This window comes from Oncorhynchus keta, chromosome 17 (genome assembly GCF_023373465.1).
Source record: "Oncorhynchus keta strain PuntledgeMale-10-30-2019 chromosome 17, Oket_V2, whole genome shotgun sequence".
In the NCBI taxonomy this organism is placed as follows: Eukaryota; Metazoa; Chordata; class Actinopteri; order Salmoniformes; family Salmonidae; genus Oncorhynchus; species Oncorhynchus keta.
The window spans coordinates 56,594,402-56,608,003 of record NC_068437.1 but is presented as its reverse complement, the minus strand read 5'-3'; the positions used below and the strand labels follow the sequence as shown (position 1 = coordinate 56,608,003).

Sequence of the window (13,602 nt, the reverse complement as noted above, 5' to 3'; positions counted from 1 at the left end):
AACGCCATTTTACCTGCTGTTTGTTGTGCTAGCTGATTAGCCTCGCCTACTGTTTTTAGCTAGCTTTCCCAATTCAACACCTGTGATTACTGTATGCCTCGCTGTATGTCTCTCCCAAATGTCAATATGCCTTGTATACTGTTGTTCAGGTTAGTTATCATTGTTTTAGTTCACAATGGAGCCCCTAGATCCACTCTGCATACCCCTGTTACCTCCTTTGTCCCACCCCCACACATGCGGTGACCTCACCCATTACAACCAGCATGTCCAGAGATACAACCTCCTCTCATCATCACCCAGTGCCTGGGCTTACCTCCGCTGTACCCGCACCCCACCATACCCCCTGTCTGCGCATTATGCCCTGAATATATTCTACCATGCCCAGAAACCTGCTCCTCTTATCCTCTCTGCCCCAACGCTCTAGGCGACCAGTTTTGATAGCCTTTAGCCGCACCCCATACTACACCTTCTCTGTTCCGCGGGTGATGTGGAGGTAAACCCAGGCCCTGCATGTCCCCAGGTACCCTCATTTGTTGACTTCTGTGATCGAAAAGTCTTGGTTTTATGCATGTCAACATCAGAAGCCTCCTCCCTAAGTTTGTTTTACTCACTGCTTTAGCACACTCTGCTAACCCTGATGTCCTTGCCGTGTCTGAATCCTGGCTCAGGAAGGCCACCAAAATTCAGAGATTTCCATACCCAACTATAACATCTTCCGTCAAGATAGAACTGCCAAAGGGGGCGGAGTCGCAGTCTACTGCAGAGATAGCCTGCAAAGTAATGTCATACTTTCCAGGTCCATACCCAAACAGTTTGAACTACTAATTTTGAAAATTACTTCTCCAGAAACAAGTCTCTCACTGTTGCCGCCTGCTACCGACCCCCGTCAGCTCCCAGCTGTGCCCTGGACACCATTTGTGAATTGATCGCCCCCATCTAGCTTCAGAGTTTGTCCTGTTAGGTGACCTAAACTGGGATATGCTTAACACCCCGGCAGTCCTACAATCTAAGCTAGATGCCCTCAATCTCACGAAATCATCAAGGAACCCACCAGGTACAACCCTAACTCTGTAAACAAGGGCACCTCATAGACGCCATCCTGACCAACTGGCCCTCCAAATATACCTCCGCTGTCTTCAACCAGGATCTCAGCGATCACTGCCTCATCGCCTGTATCCGCCACGGAGCCGCAGTCAAACGACCACCCTCATCACGGTCAAACGCTCCCTAAAACACTTCTGTGAGCAGGCCCTTCTAATCGACCTGGCCCGTGTATCCTGGAAGGACATTGACCCTATCCCGTCAGTTGAGGATGCCTGGTCATTCTTTAAAAGTAACTTCCTCACCATTTTGGATAAGCATGCTCCGTTCAAAATGCAGAACCAAGAACAGATACAGCCCTTGGTTCACTCCAGACCTGACTGCCCTCGACCAGCACAAAAACATCCTGTGGCGGACTGCAATAGCATCGAATAGCCCCGTGATATGCAACTGTTCAGGGAAGTCAGGAATCAATACACGCAGTCAGTCAGGAAAGCTAAGGCCAGCTTCTTCAGGCAAAAGTTTGCATCCTGTAGCTCCAACTCCAAAAGTTCTGGGACACTGTGAAGTCCATGGAGAACAAGAGCACCTCCTCCCAGCTGCCCACTGCACTGAGGCTAGGAAACACGGTCTCCACCGATAAATCCATGATTATCGAAAACTTCAATAAGCACTTCTCAACGGCTGGCCATGCCTTCCGCCTGGCTACCCCAACCTCGGCCAACAGCTCCGCCCCGTAGTTCCTCACCCAAGCCTCTCCAGGTTCTCCTTTACCCAAATCCAGATAGCAGATGTTCTGAAAGAGCTGCAAAACCTGGACCCGTACAAATCAGCTGGGCTTGACAATCTGGACCCGCTATTTCTGAAACTATCTGCCGCCATTGTCGCAACCCCTATTACCAGCCTGTTCAACCTCTCTTTCATATCGTCTGAGATCCCCAAGGATTGAAAGCTGCCGCAGTCATCCCCTCTTCAAAGGAGGAGACACCCTGGACCCAAACTGCTATAGACCTATATCCATCCTGCCCTGCCTATCTAAGGTCTTCGAAAGCCAAGTCAACAAACAGGTCACTGACCATCTCGAATCCCACCGTACCTTCTCCGCTGTGCAATCTGGTTTCCGAGCCGGTCACGGGTGCACCTCAGCCACACTCAAGGTACTAAATGATATCATAACCGCCATCGATAAAAGACAGTACTGTGCAGCCGTCTTCATCGACCTCGCCAAGGCTTTCGACTCTGTCAATCACCAAATTCTTATCGGCAGACTCAACAGCCTCGGTTTTTCGGATGACTGCCTTGCCTGGTTCACAATTACTTTGCAGACAGAGTTCAGTGTGTCAAATCAGAGGGCATGCTGTCCGGTCCTCTGGCAGTCTCTATGGGGGTGCCACAGGGTTCAATTCTCGGGCCGACTCTTTTCTCTGTATATATCAATGATGTTGCTCTTGCTGCGGGCGATTCCCTGATCCACCTCTACGCAGACGACACCATTCTATATACTTTCGGCCCGTCATTGGACACTGTGCTATCAAACCTCCAAACGAGCTTCAATGCCATACAGCACTCCTTCCGTGGCCTCCAACTGCTCTTAAACGCGAGTAAAACCAAATGCATGCTTTTCAACCGATCGCTGCCTGCACCCGCATGCCCGACTAGCATCACCACCCTGGATGGTTCCAACCTTGAATATGTGGACATCTATAAGTACCTAGGTGTCTGGCTAGACTGCAAACTCTCCTTCCAGACTCACATCAAACATCTCCAATCAAAAATCAAATCCAGAGTCGGCTTTCTATTCCGCAACAAAGCCTCCTTCACTCACGCTGCCAAGCTTACCCTAGTAAAACTGACTATCCTACCGATCCTCGACTTTGGCGATGTCATCTACAAAATGGCTTCCAACACTCTACTCAGCAAACTGGATGCAGTCTATCACAGTGCCATCCGTTTTGTCACTAAAGCACCTTATACCACCCACCACTGCGACTTGTATGCTCTAGTCGGCTGGCCCTCACTACATATTCGTCGCCAGACCCACTGGCTCCAGGTCATTTACAAGTCCATGCTAGGTAAAGCTCCGCCTTATCTCAGTTCACTGGTCACGATGGCAACACCCATCCGTAGCACGCGCTCCAGCAGGTGTATCTCACTGATCATCCCTAAAGCCAACACCTCATTTGGCCGCCTTTCGTTCCAGTACTCTGCTGCCTGTGACTGGAACAATTGCAAAAATCGCTGAAGTTGGAGACTTTTATCTCCCTCACCAACTTCAAACATCAGCTATCCGAGCAGCTAACCGATCGCTGCAGCTGTACATAGTCTATAGGTAAATAGCTCACCCTTTTCACCTACCTCATTCCCATACTGTTTTTATACTGTTTTTATTTATTTACTTTTCTGCTCTTTTGCACACCAATATCTCTACCTGTACATGCCCATCTGATCATTTATCACTCCAGTGTTAATCTGCAAAATTGTATTATTCGCCTACCTCCTCATGCCTTTTGCACACATTGTATATAGACTGCCCATTTTTTTCTACTGTGTTATTGACTTGCTAATTGTTTACTCCATGTGTAACTCCGTTGTCTGTTCACACTGCTATGCTTTATCTTGGCCAGGTCGCAGTTGCAAATGAGAACTTGTTCTCAACTAGCCTACCTGGTTAAATAAAGGTGAAATAAAAAAAATAAAAAAAATAAAAAATGATTTGTTATTCTTATCTCTTGCTTTTTTGTGGTATTTTCTTAAAAAAAAAAAAAATTGTTGGTTAAGGGCTTGTAAGTAAGCATTTCACTGTCAGGTCTACTACACCTGTTGTATTCAGCATTTCACTGTCAGGTCTACTACACCTGTTGTATTCAGCATTTCACTGTCAGGTCTACTACACCTGTTGTATTTGGCGCATGTGACAAATACAATTTGATTTGATTTGTTGGTGTCTCACATAAATCCAACTAGTTGTATTTTATGAAGAAAATAATAATAATTAGGAGTTTGTTCCTTTACATGGTGTGATGGCTGATACTTTGGTCTATCAAAATATATATTTCACTTTGGTTAAGACAAATATTTGTGGATAAAAAGTTGATTGCCCCGTTTTTCAATTTACTCTCTCTGCCCCAAAAACAAACACACACAAAAAAAAATGTATTTTTGGAAATTTTTTGAAATACCAATGGAAAAGTATCCTAAAACAAAGTGCAAGATAAAAAAAACATTTAAACAGGGGTAGATAGTGGTCAGTGGTGAGAGAGAAAACAGAGGGTGACTCATTCATGTAGTAAACAACCGTTGGCTCCGTGTCAAACAAAGCAGTTAACAGAACAACCGAGGTAAACTGGGCCAAATCCTCAACCTCAACCACCTGTCCAATTTCCTGATGCTTTACTCAGAGTGTAGAAACCACTGCAGACACACTGTGACACAGATAGCCCTCCTTGGAAAACAGCCCACCCCCTCCCTCCTGAAAAATGATATTCAGTTTCTAAAGCCTCGTAGAAGCAAATACTATAGAAATGCATGCAGTGTCTTACCCGTCTAGCTCAGCCGTTTCTATGTAACACAGTCCATATGGTTCACTACTAGAGAGCAGCAGAATGTCAGCCTGTAGGAGAGGAGGGAGAGGAGGGAGAGGAGGGAGAGGACTTACTGGCAAGCCACAGGGAATAAACCAATCTCTGCACCAATGCTTCACAATAGAATTCAACAGTTGCAGTAGAGGAATAGCCCTCATTTGAATTAAAAAACAAACATTCATGTCAAGTGTTTATGGGAGTATCTAAGTATGAAATTGAAAGCAAATTACTCACTGTCACAAAGTGATTGTTTTCCAGCTTGATGATATCTCCCACGCGTACATTCATCCACTTTTCATTCTGTAGACTGAGACAGATACACAGTCATAATGGTGATTTATAAAGCACAAAAGCATAAAATGTTATGCTATTCAAAGAAATGTCTTCATCTCATTGTGCAATTTTGAAGGTACAAAAAAAAAAAAAAAAAAAGTTGGCTCTTTGCACAAAGCCACAATGAGGTAGAAAATGGTCACATTTAAAAGGTTCATATTGAAGGTTCATTGAGGATGTACTTACTTTCCCCTGAGTACCTGAGACTGACGACTGTTGACCTGCTGATCGCTTTTATACCTGAACTGAAATTGAGAAGACATCTTTTACAATGTTCTTGCACTGCTAATAGCTGCTAATAACCAGGGATGTAGTGTACACACAGTACCAGTCAAAAGTTTGGACACACCTCCTCATTCAAGGGTTTTAGAGCACCTACTCATTCAAGGGTTTTAGAACACCTACTCATTCAAGGGTTTTAGAACACCTACTCATTCAAGGGTTTTAGAACACCTACTCATTCAAGGGTTTTAGAACACCTACTCATTCAAGGGTTTTAGAACACCTACTCATTCAAGGGTTTTAGAACACCTACTCATTCAAGGGTTTTAGAACACCTACTCATTCAAGGGTTTTAGAACACCTACTCATTCAAGGGTTTTAGAACACCTACTCATTCAAGGGTTTTAGAACACCTACTCATTCAAGGGTTTTAGAGCACCTACTAATTCAAGGGTTTTAGAACACCTACTCATTCAAGGGTTTTAGAGCACCTACTAATTCAAGGGTTTTAGAACACCTACTCATTCAAGGGTTTTAGAGCACCTACTAATTCAAGGGTTTTAGAACACCTACTCATTCAAGGGTTTTAGAACACCTACTAATTCAAGGGTTTTAGAACACCTACTCATTCAAGGGTTTTAGAACACCTACTCATTCAAGGGTTTTAGAACACCTACTCATTCAAGGGTTTTAGAACACCTACTCATTCAAGGGTTTTAGAACACCTACTCATTCAAGGGTTTTAGAACACCTACTAATTCAAGGGTTTTAGAACACCTACTCATTCAAGGGTTTTAGAACACCTACTCATTCAAGGGTTTTAGAACACCTACTCATTCAAGGGTTTTAGAACACCTACTCATTCAAGGGTTTTAGAACACCTACTCATTCAAGGGTTTTAGAACACCTACTCATTCAAGGGTTTTAGAACACCTACTCATTCAAGGTTTTGAGAGCACCTACTCATTCAAGGGTTTTAGAACACCTACTCATTCAAGGGTTTTAGAACACCTACTAATTCAAGGGTTTTAGAGCACCTACTAATTCAAGGGTTTTAGAACACCTACTCATTCAAGGGTTTTAGAACACCTACTCATTCAAGGGTTTTAGAACACCTACTCATTCAAGGGTTTTAGAACACCTACTCATTCAAGGGTTTTAGAGCACCTACTCATTCAAGGGTTTTAGAACACCTACTCATTCAAGGGTTTTAGAACACCTACTCATTCAAGGGTTTTAGAACACCTACTCATTCAAGGGTTTTAGAACACCTACTCATTCAAGGGTTTTAGAACACCTACTCATTCAAGGGTTTTAGAACACCTACTCATTCAAGGGTTTTAGAACACCTACTCATTCAAGGGTTTTAGAACACCTACTCATTCAAGGGTTTTAGAACACCTACTCATTCAAGGGTTTTAGAACACCTACTCATTCAAGGGTTTTAGAACACCTACTCATTCAAGGGTTTTAGAACACCTACTCATTCAAGGGTTTTAGAACACCTACTCATTCAAGGGTTTTAGAACACCTACTCATTCAAGGGTTTTAGAACACCTACTCATTCAAGGGTTTTAGAACACCTACTCATTCAAGGGTTTTAGAACACCTACTCATTCAAGGGTTTTTTCTTTATTTGTACTATGTTCTACATTGTAGAATAATAGTGAAGACATCAGAACGATGAAATAACACATATGGAATCATGTAGCAACCAAACAAGTGTTAAACAAATCAAAATACATGTTATATTTGGGATTCTTCTAAGTAGCCACTCTTTGCCTTGATGACAGCTTTGCACACTCTTGGTATTCTCTCAACCAGCTTCATGAGGTAGTCACCTGGAATGCTGCATTTCAATTAACAGGTGTGTATTGTTAAAGTTAATTTGTGGAATTTCTTTCCTTTTTAATGCGTTTGAGCCAGTCAGTTATGTTGTGATAAGGTCGGGGTGGTAAACAGAAGACAGCCCTATTTGGTAAAAGACCAAGTCCATATTCTGGCAAGAACAGCTCAAATAAGCAAAGCAAAATGACAGTCCATCATTACTTCATCACATGAAGGTCAGTTAATCCGGAAAATTTCAAGAACTTTTAAAGTTTCTTCAATTGCAGTCGCAAAAACCATCAAGCGCTATGATGATACTGGCTCTCATGAGGACCGCCACAGGAATGGAAGACCCAGAGTTACCTCTGCTGCAGAGGATTAGTTTATTAGTTAATTAGAAATTGGAGCCCAAATAAATACTTCAGAGTAACAGACACATCTCAACATCAACTGTTCCGAGGAGACTGTGTGAATCAGGCCTTGATGGTAGAATTGCTGCAAAGAAACCACTACTAAAGGACACCAATAATGAGAAGAGACTTGCTTGGACCAAGAAACCCGAGCAATGTACATTAGACCGGTGGAAATCTGTCCTTTGGTCTGATGAGTCCAAATTTGAGATACTTGGTTCCAACCGCTGTGTCTTTGTGAGATGCAGAGTAGGTGAACGGATGATCTCTGCACGTGTGCTTCCCACCGTGAAGCATGGCGGAGGAGGTGTGATGGTGTGGGGGTGCATCGATGGTGACACTGTCAGTGATTTATTTAGAATTCAAGGCACACTTAACCAGCATGGAAAACACAACATTCTGCAGCGATACGCCATCCCATCTGGTTTGCACTTAGTGGGACTATCATTTGTTTTTCAACAGGACAATGAACCAACACACCTCCAGGCTGTGTCAGGGCTATTTGACCAAGAAGGAGAGTGATGGAGTGCTGCATCAGATGACCTGGCCTCCACAATCACCCGACCTTAACCCAATTGAGATGGTTTGGGATGAGTTGGACCACAGAGTGAAGGAAAAGCAGCCAACAAGTGCTCAGCATATGTGGGAACTCCTTCAAGACTGTTGGAAGACTCATCTCATTGGAAGACTCATTTATTGAAGAGACGCAGACTCTGTCTCAACCTTTAAGTCTTTATTGAAGACTCATCTCTTCAGTAGGTCCTATGATTGAGTGTAGTCTGGCCCAGGAGTGTGAAGGTGAACGGAAAGGCACTGGAGCAACGAACCGCCCTTGCTGTCTCTGCCTGGCCGGTTCCCCTCTCTCCACTGGGATTCTCTGCCTCTAACCCTATTACAGGGGCTGAGTCACTGGCTTACTGGTGCTTGATTGGGTTGAGTCACTGACGTGATCCTCCTGTCTGGGTTGGCGCACCCTCCCCCCCTTGGGTTGTGCCGTGGCGGAGATCTTTGTGGGCTATACTCGGCCTTGTCTCAGGATGGTAAGTTGGTGGTTGAAGTTATGCCTCTAGTGGTGTGGGGGCTGTACTTTGGCAAAGTGGGTGGGGTTATATCCTGCCTGTTTGGCCCTGTCCGGGGGTATCGTCGGATGGGGCCACAGTGTCTCCGACCCCTCCAGTCTCAGCCTCCAGTATTTATGCTGCAGTAGTTTATGTGTCGGGGGCTAGGGTCAGTCTGTTATATCTGGAATATTTCTCCTGTCTTATCCAGTGTCCTGTGTGGATTTAGGTATCTCCAATTCTTTCTTTCTTTCTCTCTCTCTCTCTCTAGGAGAACCTGAGCCCTAGAACCATGCCTCAGGACTACCTGGCCTGATGACTCCTTGCTGTTCCCAGTCCACCTGGCCGTGCTGCTGCTCCAGTTTCAACTGTTCTGCCTGCGGCTATGGAAACCTGACCTGTTCACCGGACGTGCTACCTGTCCCAGAGCTGCTGTTTTCAACTCTCTGAATGTTCGGTTATGAAAACCCAACTGTCATTTACTCCTGAGGTGCTGACCTGTTGCACCCTCGACAACCACTGTGATTATTATTATTTGACCCTGCTGGTCATCTATGAACATTTGAACATCTTGGCCATGTTCTGTTATAATCTCCACCCGGCACAGCCAGAAGAGGACTGGCCACACCTCATAGCCTGGTTCCTCTCTAGGTTTCTTCCTAGGTTCTGGCCTTTCTAGGGAATTTTTCCTGGCCACTGTGCTTCTACATCTGCATTGCTTGCTGTTTGCGGTTTTCCTTTTACAGCACTTTGAGATATCAGCTGATGTAAGAAGGGCTTTATAAATACATTTGATTTGATTTGATTTGATTTGGAAAAGCATTCCAGGTGAAGCTGGTTGAGAGAATGCCAAGAGTGTGTCAGGCAAAGAGTGGCTATTTGAAGAATCTAAAATCTAAAATATATTTTGATTTGTTTAACACTTTTTTGGTTACTGCATGATTCCATGTTTTTTCATAGTTTTGATGTCTTCACTATTATTCTACAATGTAGAAAATAGTAAAAATAAAGAAAAACCCTTGAATGAGTAGGTGTGTCCAAACTTTTGATAATGGGTGCCAGGTAGCTTAGCGGTTAAGAGCATTTGGCCAGTAACTGAAAGGTTGCTGATTTGAACCCCCGAATTGACTAGGTGAAAAATCAACCGATGTGCCCTTGAGCAAGACACTTAACCCTAATTGCTCCTGTAAGTCGTTCTGGATAAGAGCGTCTACTAAATGACTAAAATGTCAATCAAACGAGTTAACCTTACTTCTTTTTTTCTTGACTGTATATCAGTTTTGAATCATCAAATTAATTAAATAATTATTCATTCAATCAATCAATCAATCAATCAATAAGAGCGGACAGTTAACTCACATAGTCGTCAGTGGCATCTTTAACTGCAGTGATCAACAGCACCATGACCAGAGGCACAGTGGTGGTGACCCAGGACAGCGAGGAGATCTCAGGGATCAACTACAAATAGGAGAACACAGATTTATTTACATCATACGGTAGGTTTGTAGTAAACCCCTTGGTTACCTTTGAGCTTTTTCTGGACTGTAATTGACTGTGTTGCGTGTGGGACTTACACCCCTTCAAATGAGTGGATTCCTCTTCAAATTAGTGGATTCCTCTTCAAATTAGTGGATTCGGCTATTGCAGCCACACCCGTTGCTGACAGGTGTGTAAAATCAAGCACACCGCCATGCAATCTCCATAGACAAACATTGGCAGTAGAATGGTCCGTGCTGAAGAGCTCAGTGGCTTTCAACGTGGCAATCGTCATAGGATGCCACATTTTCAAACAAGTCAGTTTGTAAATTTTCTGCCCTGCTAGAGCTGCCCTGGTCAACTGTAAGTGCTGTTATTGTGAAGTGGAAACATCTAGGAACAACAAGCTCACAGAACGGGAACGCCGAGTGTTGAAGCACGTAAAATATGTCTGTCCTCGGTTGCAACATCTAGGAACAACAAGCTCACAGAACGGGATTGCTGAGTGTTGAAGCGTGTGTGGTGTAAAATATGTCTGTCCTCGGTTGCAAACACTCACTACCGAGTTCCAAACTGTCTCCGGAAGCAACTTCAGCACAATAACTTCACCGGGAGCTTCATGAAATGTGTTTCCGTGGCCGAGCAGCCGCACACATGCATAAGATCACCATACGTAATGCCAAGTGTTCGGCTGGAGTGATGTAAATCTCGCCGCCAACGGAATCTGGAGCAGTGGAAACGCGTTATCTGGAGTGATGTATCACGCTTCACCATCTGGTTTGGCGGATGGCAGGAGAACGCTACCTGCCCGAATGCATAGTGCCAACTGTAAAGTTTGGTGGAGGAAGAATAAGGGTCTGGGGCTGTTATTCATGGTTCCAGCGCCATCTGGTCAACACATGCTCTCAGTACGCATCCAAGCTCATCACTAATCTAAGGACCCTGGGACTGAACACCAATCTCTGCAATTGGATCCTAACCTCCTGACGGACCGTCCCCCAGGTGTAGATGGTAGGAAATGAAACGTGTGTGTATGTTTTGTGTGTGGTGTCAGTGTGCATGTGTGTGTATGTGCGTGTGTGGTGTCAGTGTGCATGTGTGTGTAAGTTTTGTGTGTGGTTTTTCAGCGAAGGCGTGTTCCTGTTTCAGCATGACAACGAGGTCCATACAGAAATAGTTTGTAGAGGTCGGCGTGGAAGAACTTGATTGGCCTGCAGAGAGCCCTGACCTCAACCCCATCGAACGCCTTCGGGATGAATTCGAACGCAGACTGCGAGCCAGGCCTAATCTCCCAACATCAGTGCCCGATCTCACTAGTGCTCTTGTGGCTCTCGCAGTAATGTTCCAACATCTGGTGGAAAGCCTTCCCAGAAGAGTGGAGGCTGTTATAGCAGAAATGTTCCATCATCTAGTGGAAAGCCTTCCCAGAAGAGTGGAGGCTGTTATAGCAGCAATGTTCCAACATCTAGTGGAAAGCCTTCCCAGAAGAGTGGAGGCTGTTATAGCAGCAATGTTCCAACATCTAGTGGAAAGCCTTCCCAGAAGAGTGGAGGCTCTTATAGCAGCAATGTTCCAACATCTAGTGGAAAGCCTTCCCAGAAGAGTGGAGGCTCTTATAGCAGCAATGTTCCAACATCTAGTGGAAAGCCTTCTGAGAAGAGTGGAGGCTGTTATAGCAGCAATGTTCCTACATCTAGTGGAAAGCCTTCCCAGAAGAGTGGAGGCTCTTATAGCAGCAATGTTCCAACATCTAGTGGAAAGCCTTCCCAGAAGAGTGGAGGCTCTTATAGCAGCAATGTTCCAACATCTAGTGGAAAGCCTTCCCATAATAGTGGAGGCTGTTATAGCAGCAATGTTCCAACATATGGTGGAAAGCCTTCTGAGAAGAGTGGAGGCTGTTATAGCAGCAATGTTCCTACATCTAGTGGAAAGCCTTCCCAGAAGAGTGGAGGCTCTTATAGCAGCAATGTTCCAACATCTAGTGGAAAGCCTTCCCATAATAGTGGAGGCTGTTATAGCAGCAATGTTCCTACATCTAGTAGAAAGCCTTCCCAGAAGAATGGAGGCTGTTATAGCAGCAATGTTCCAACATCTAGTGGAAAGCCTTCCCATAATAGTGGAGGCTGTTATAGCAGCAATGTTCCTACATCTAGTAGAAAGCCTTCCCAGAAGAATGGAGGCTGTTATAGCAGCAATGTTCCAACATCTAGTGGAAAGCTTTCCCAGAAGAGTGGAGGCTGTTGTAACAGCAAAGCGGAGCCCAACTCCATATGAATCCCCATAATTTTCGAATGAGATGTTAGAGGAGTATATTTTGGTGAAGGACCATCGCTAGACAACAATCCGACGAGAGTTCAGGAAAAGAAACCAATAGTTTGTACTTGCTACTTACTAACTAAATTACAGTTTGCCAATTTCTGTAGTTTAAATATGACCTACTAGCTACGAGACCCCAATCAACCGTGAGGACGGCGAGGGATTTCTTTGTGTTTGTTTCTCTGTCTGAGAAAGCAACTCCACAGACTGTATAAAAACAGAGTACCAGGTCCTTACTAAGTAAGATGTATATTGCAAATTGCAATATCCGTACTGTGAGACGCCTAAGACAGCGCTACAGGGAGACAGGACGGACAGCTGACCGTCCTCGCAATGGCAGACCACGTGTCACAACATCCACACAGGATCAGTACATCCGAACATCACACCTGCGGGACAGGTACAGGATGGCAACAACAACTGCCCAAGTTACATCAGGAACGCACAGTCACTGCATCAGTGCTCAGACTGTCCGCAATAGGCTGAGAGAGGCTGGATTGAGGGCTTGTAGGCCTGTTGTGAGGCAGGTCCTCACCAGACATCCCCGGCAACAACGTCGCCTATGGGCACAAACTGAATCCAAATGTCCGGGAACTTGCAGGTGCCTTGGTGGAAGAGTGGGGTAACATCTCACAGCAAGAACTGGCAAATCTGGTGCAGTCCATGAGGAGGAGATGCACTGCAGTACTTAATGCAGCTGGTGGCCACACCACATACTGACTTTTGATTTTGACCCCCCTTTTGTTCAGGGACACATTATTCCATTTCTGTTAGTCACGTGTCTGTGGAACTTGTTTATGTCTCAGTTGTTGAATCTTGTTTATGTTCATTCAAATATTTACAAATGTTAAGTTTGCTGAAAATAAACACAGTTGACCGTGAGATGACGTTTCTTTTTTTGCTGAGTTTAGTTCTGACAGTGCAGTAATATCTAACAATTCCACAACTACCTAATGCGCACAAATTAAGGGATGGAATCAGAATATAGACACCAATCTAAGACTTTTTGGTATTACAACTTTCTGAAATATTGTAATAAAATATGCAAATGAGGCAATATCTCCTTAAATACAGTATGTGAATATTTGCAAATACTGCAAATACATTTTTTCCCGTATACAGGATGGAGTCTGCCTAAATATTTTGGTTTCATTTTGTTCAAGGATAAATTGTTTCATTAGTCCGTTGTTGATTATAGTCCCGAAATGTTTTGCAATGCAGAGATCAAGTTTTCAAGATGTAATTTTCAAAATACAGAAATCTGGCTCATATTTATTTATTTAACCTTTATTTAACTAGGCAAGTCAGTTAAGAACAAATTCTTATTTACAATGACGG

At 44.2% G+C, this 13,602-nt stretch overlaps 1 protein-coding gene and 1 long non-coding RNA gene across 4 annotated transcripts in view; both read right to left on the bottom strand.

The window, feature by feature from the left end:
- Positions 1-13,602, bottom strand: part of atp8b4 (ATPase phospholipid transporting 8B4) — an 86,477-nt gene that overhangs the window by 57,592 nt on the left and 15,283 nt on the right. For all 3 annotated transcript variants that reach the window (XM_052466592.1, XM_052466593.1, XM_052466594.1), the window contains 4 exons: positions 9,832-9,930; positions 5,142-5,200; positions 4,857-4,929; positions 4,581-4,651 (listed from right to left, as the gene is read on the bottom strand). In XM_052466592.1, coding sequence (XP_052322552.1) covers positions 4,581-4,651; positions 4,857-4,929; positions 5,142-5,200; positions 9,832-9,930 — 302 coding nt within the window. The remainder of the gene's footprint in view (positions 1-4,580; positions 4,652-4,856; positions 4,930-5,141; positions 5,201-9,831; positions 9,931-13,602) is intronic.
- Positions 5,268-6,364, bottom strand: LOC127908392 (uncharacterized). The gene is made up of 3 exons (XR_008067085.1): positions 6,319-6,364; positions 5,747-5,928; positions 5,268-5,590 (listed from the first exon to the last, which is right to left on the bottom strand). It is a non-coding gene; the product is annotated as an uncharacterized LOC127908392 (long non-coding RNA).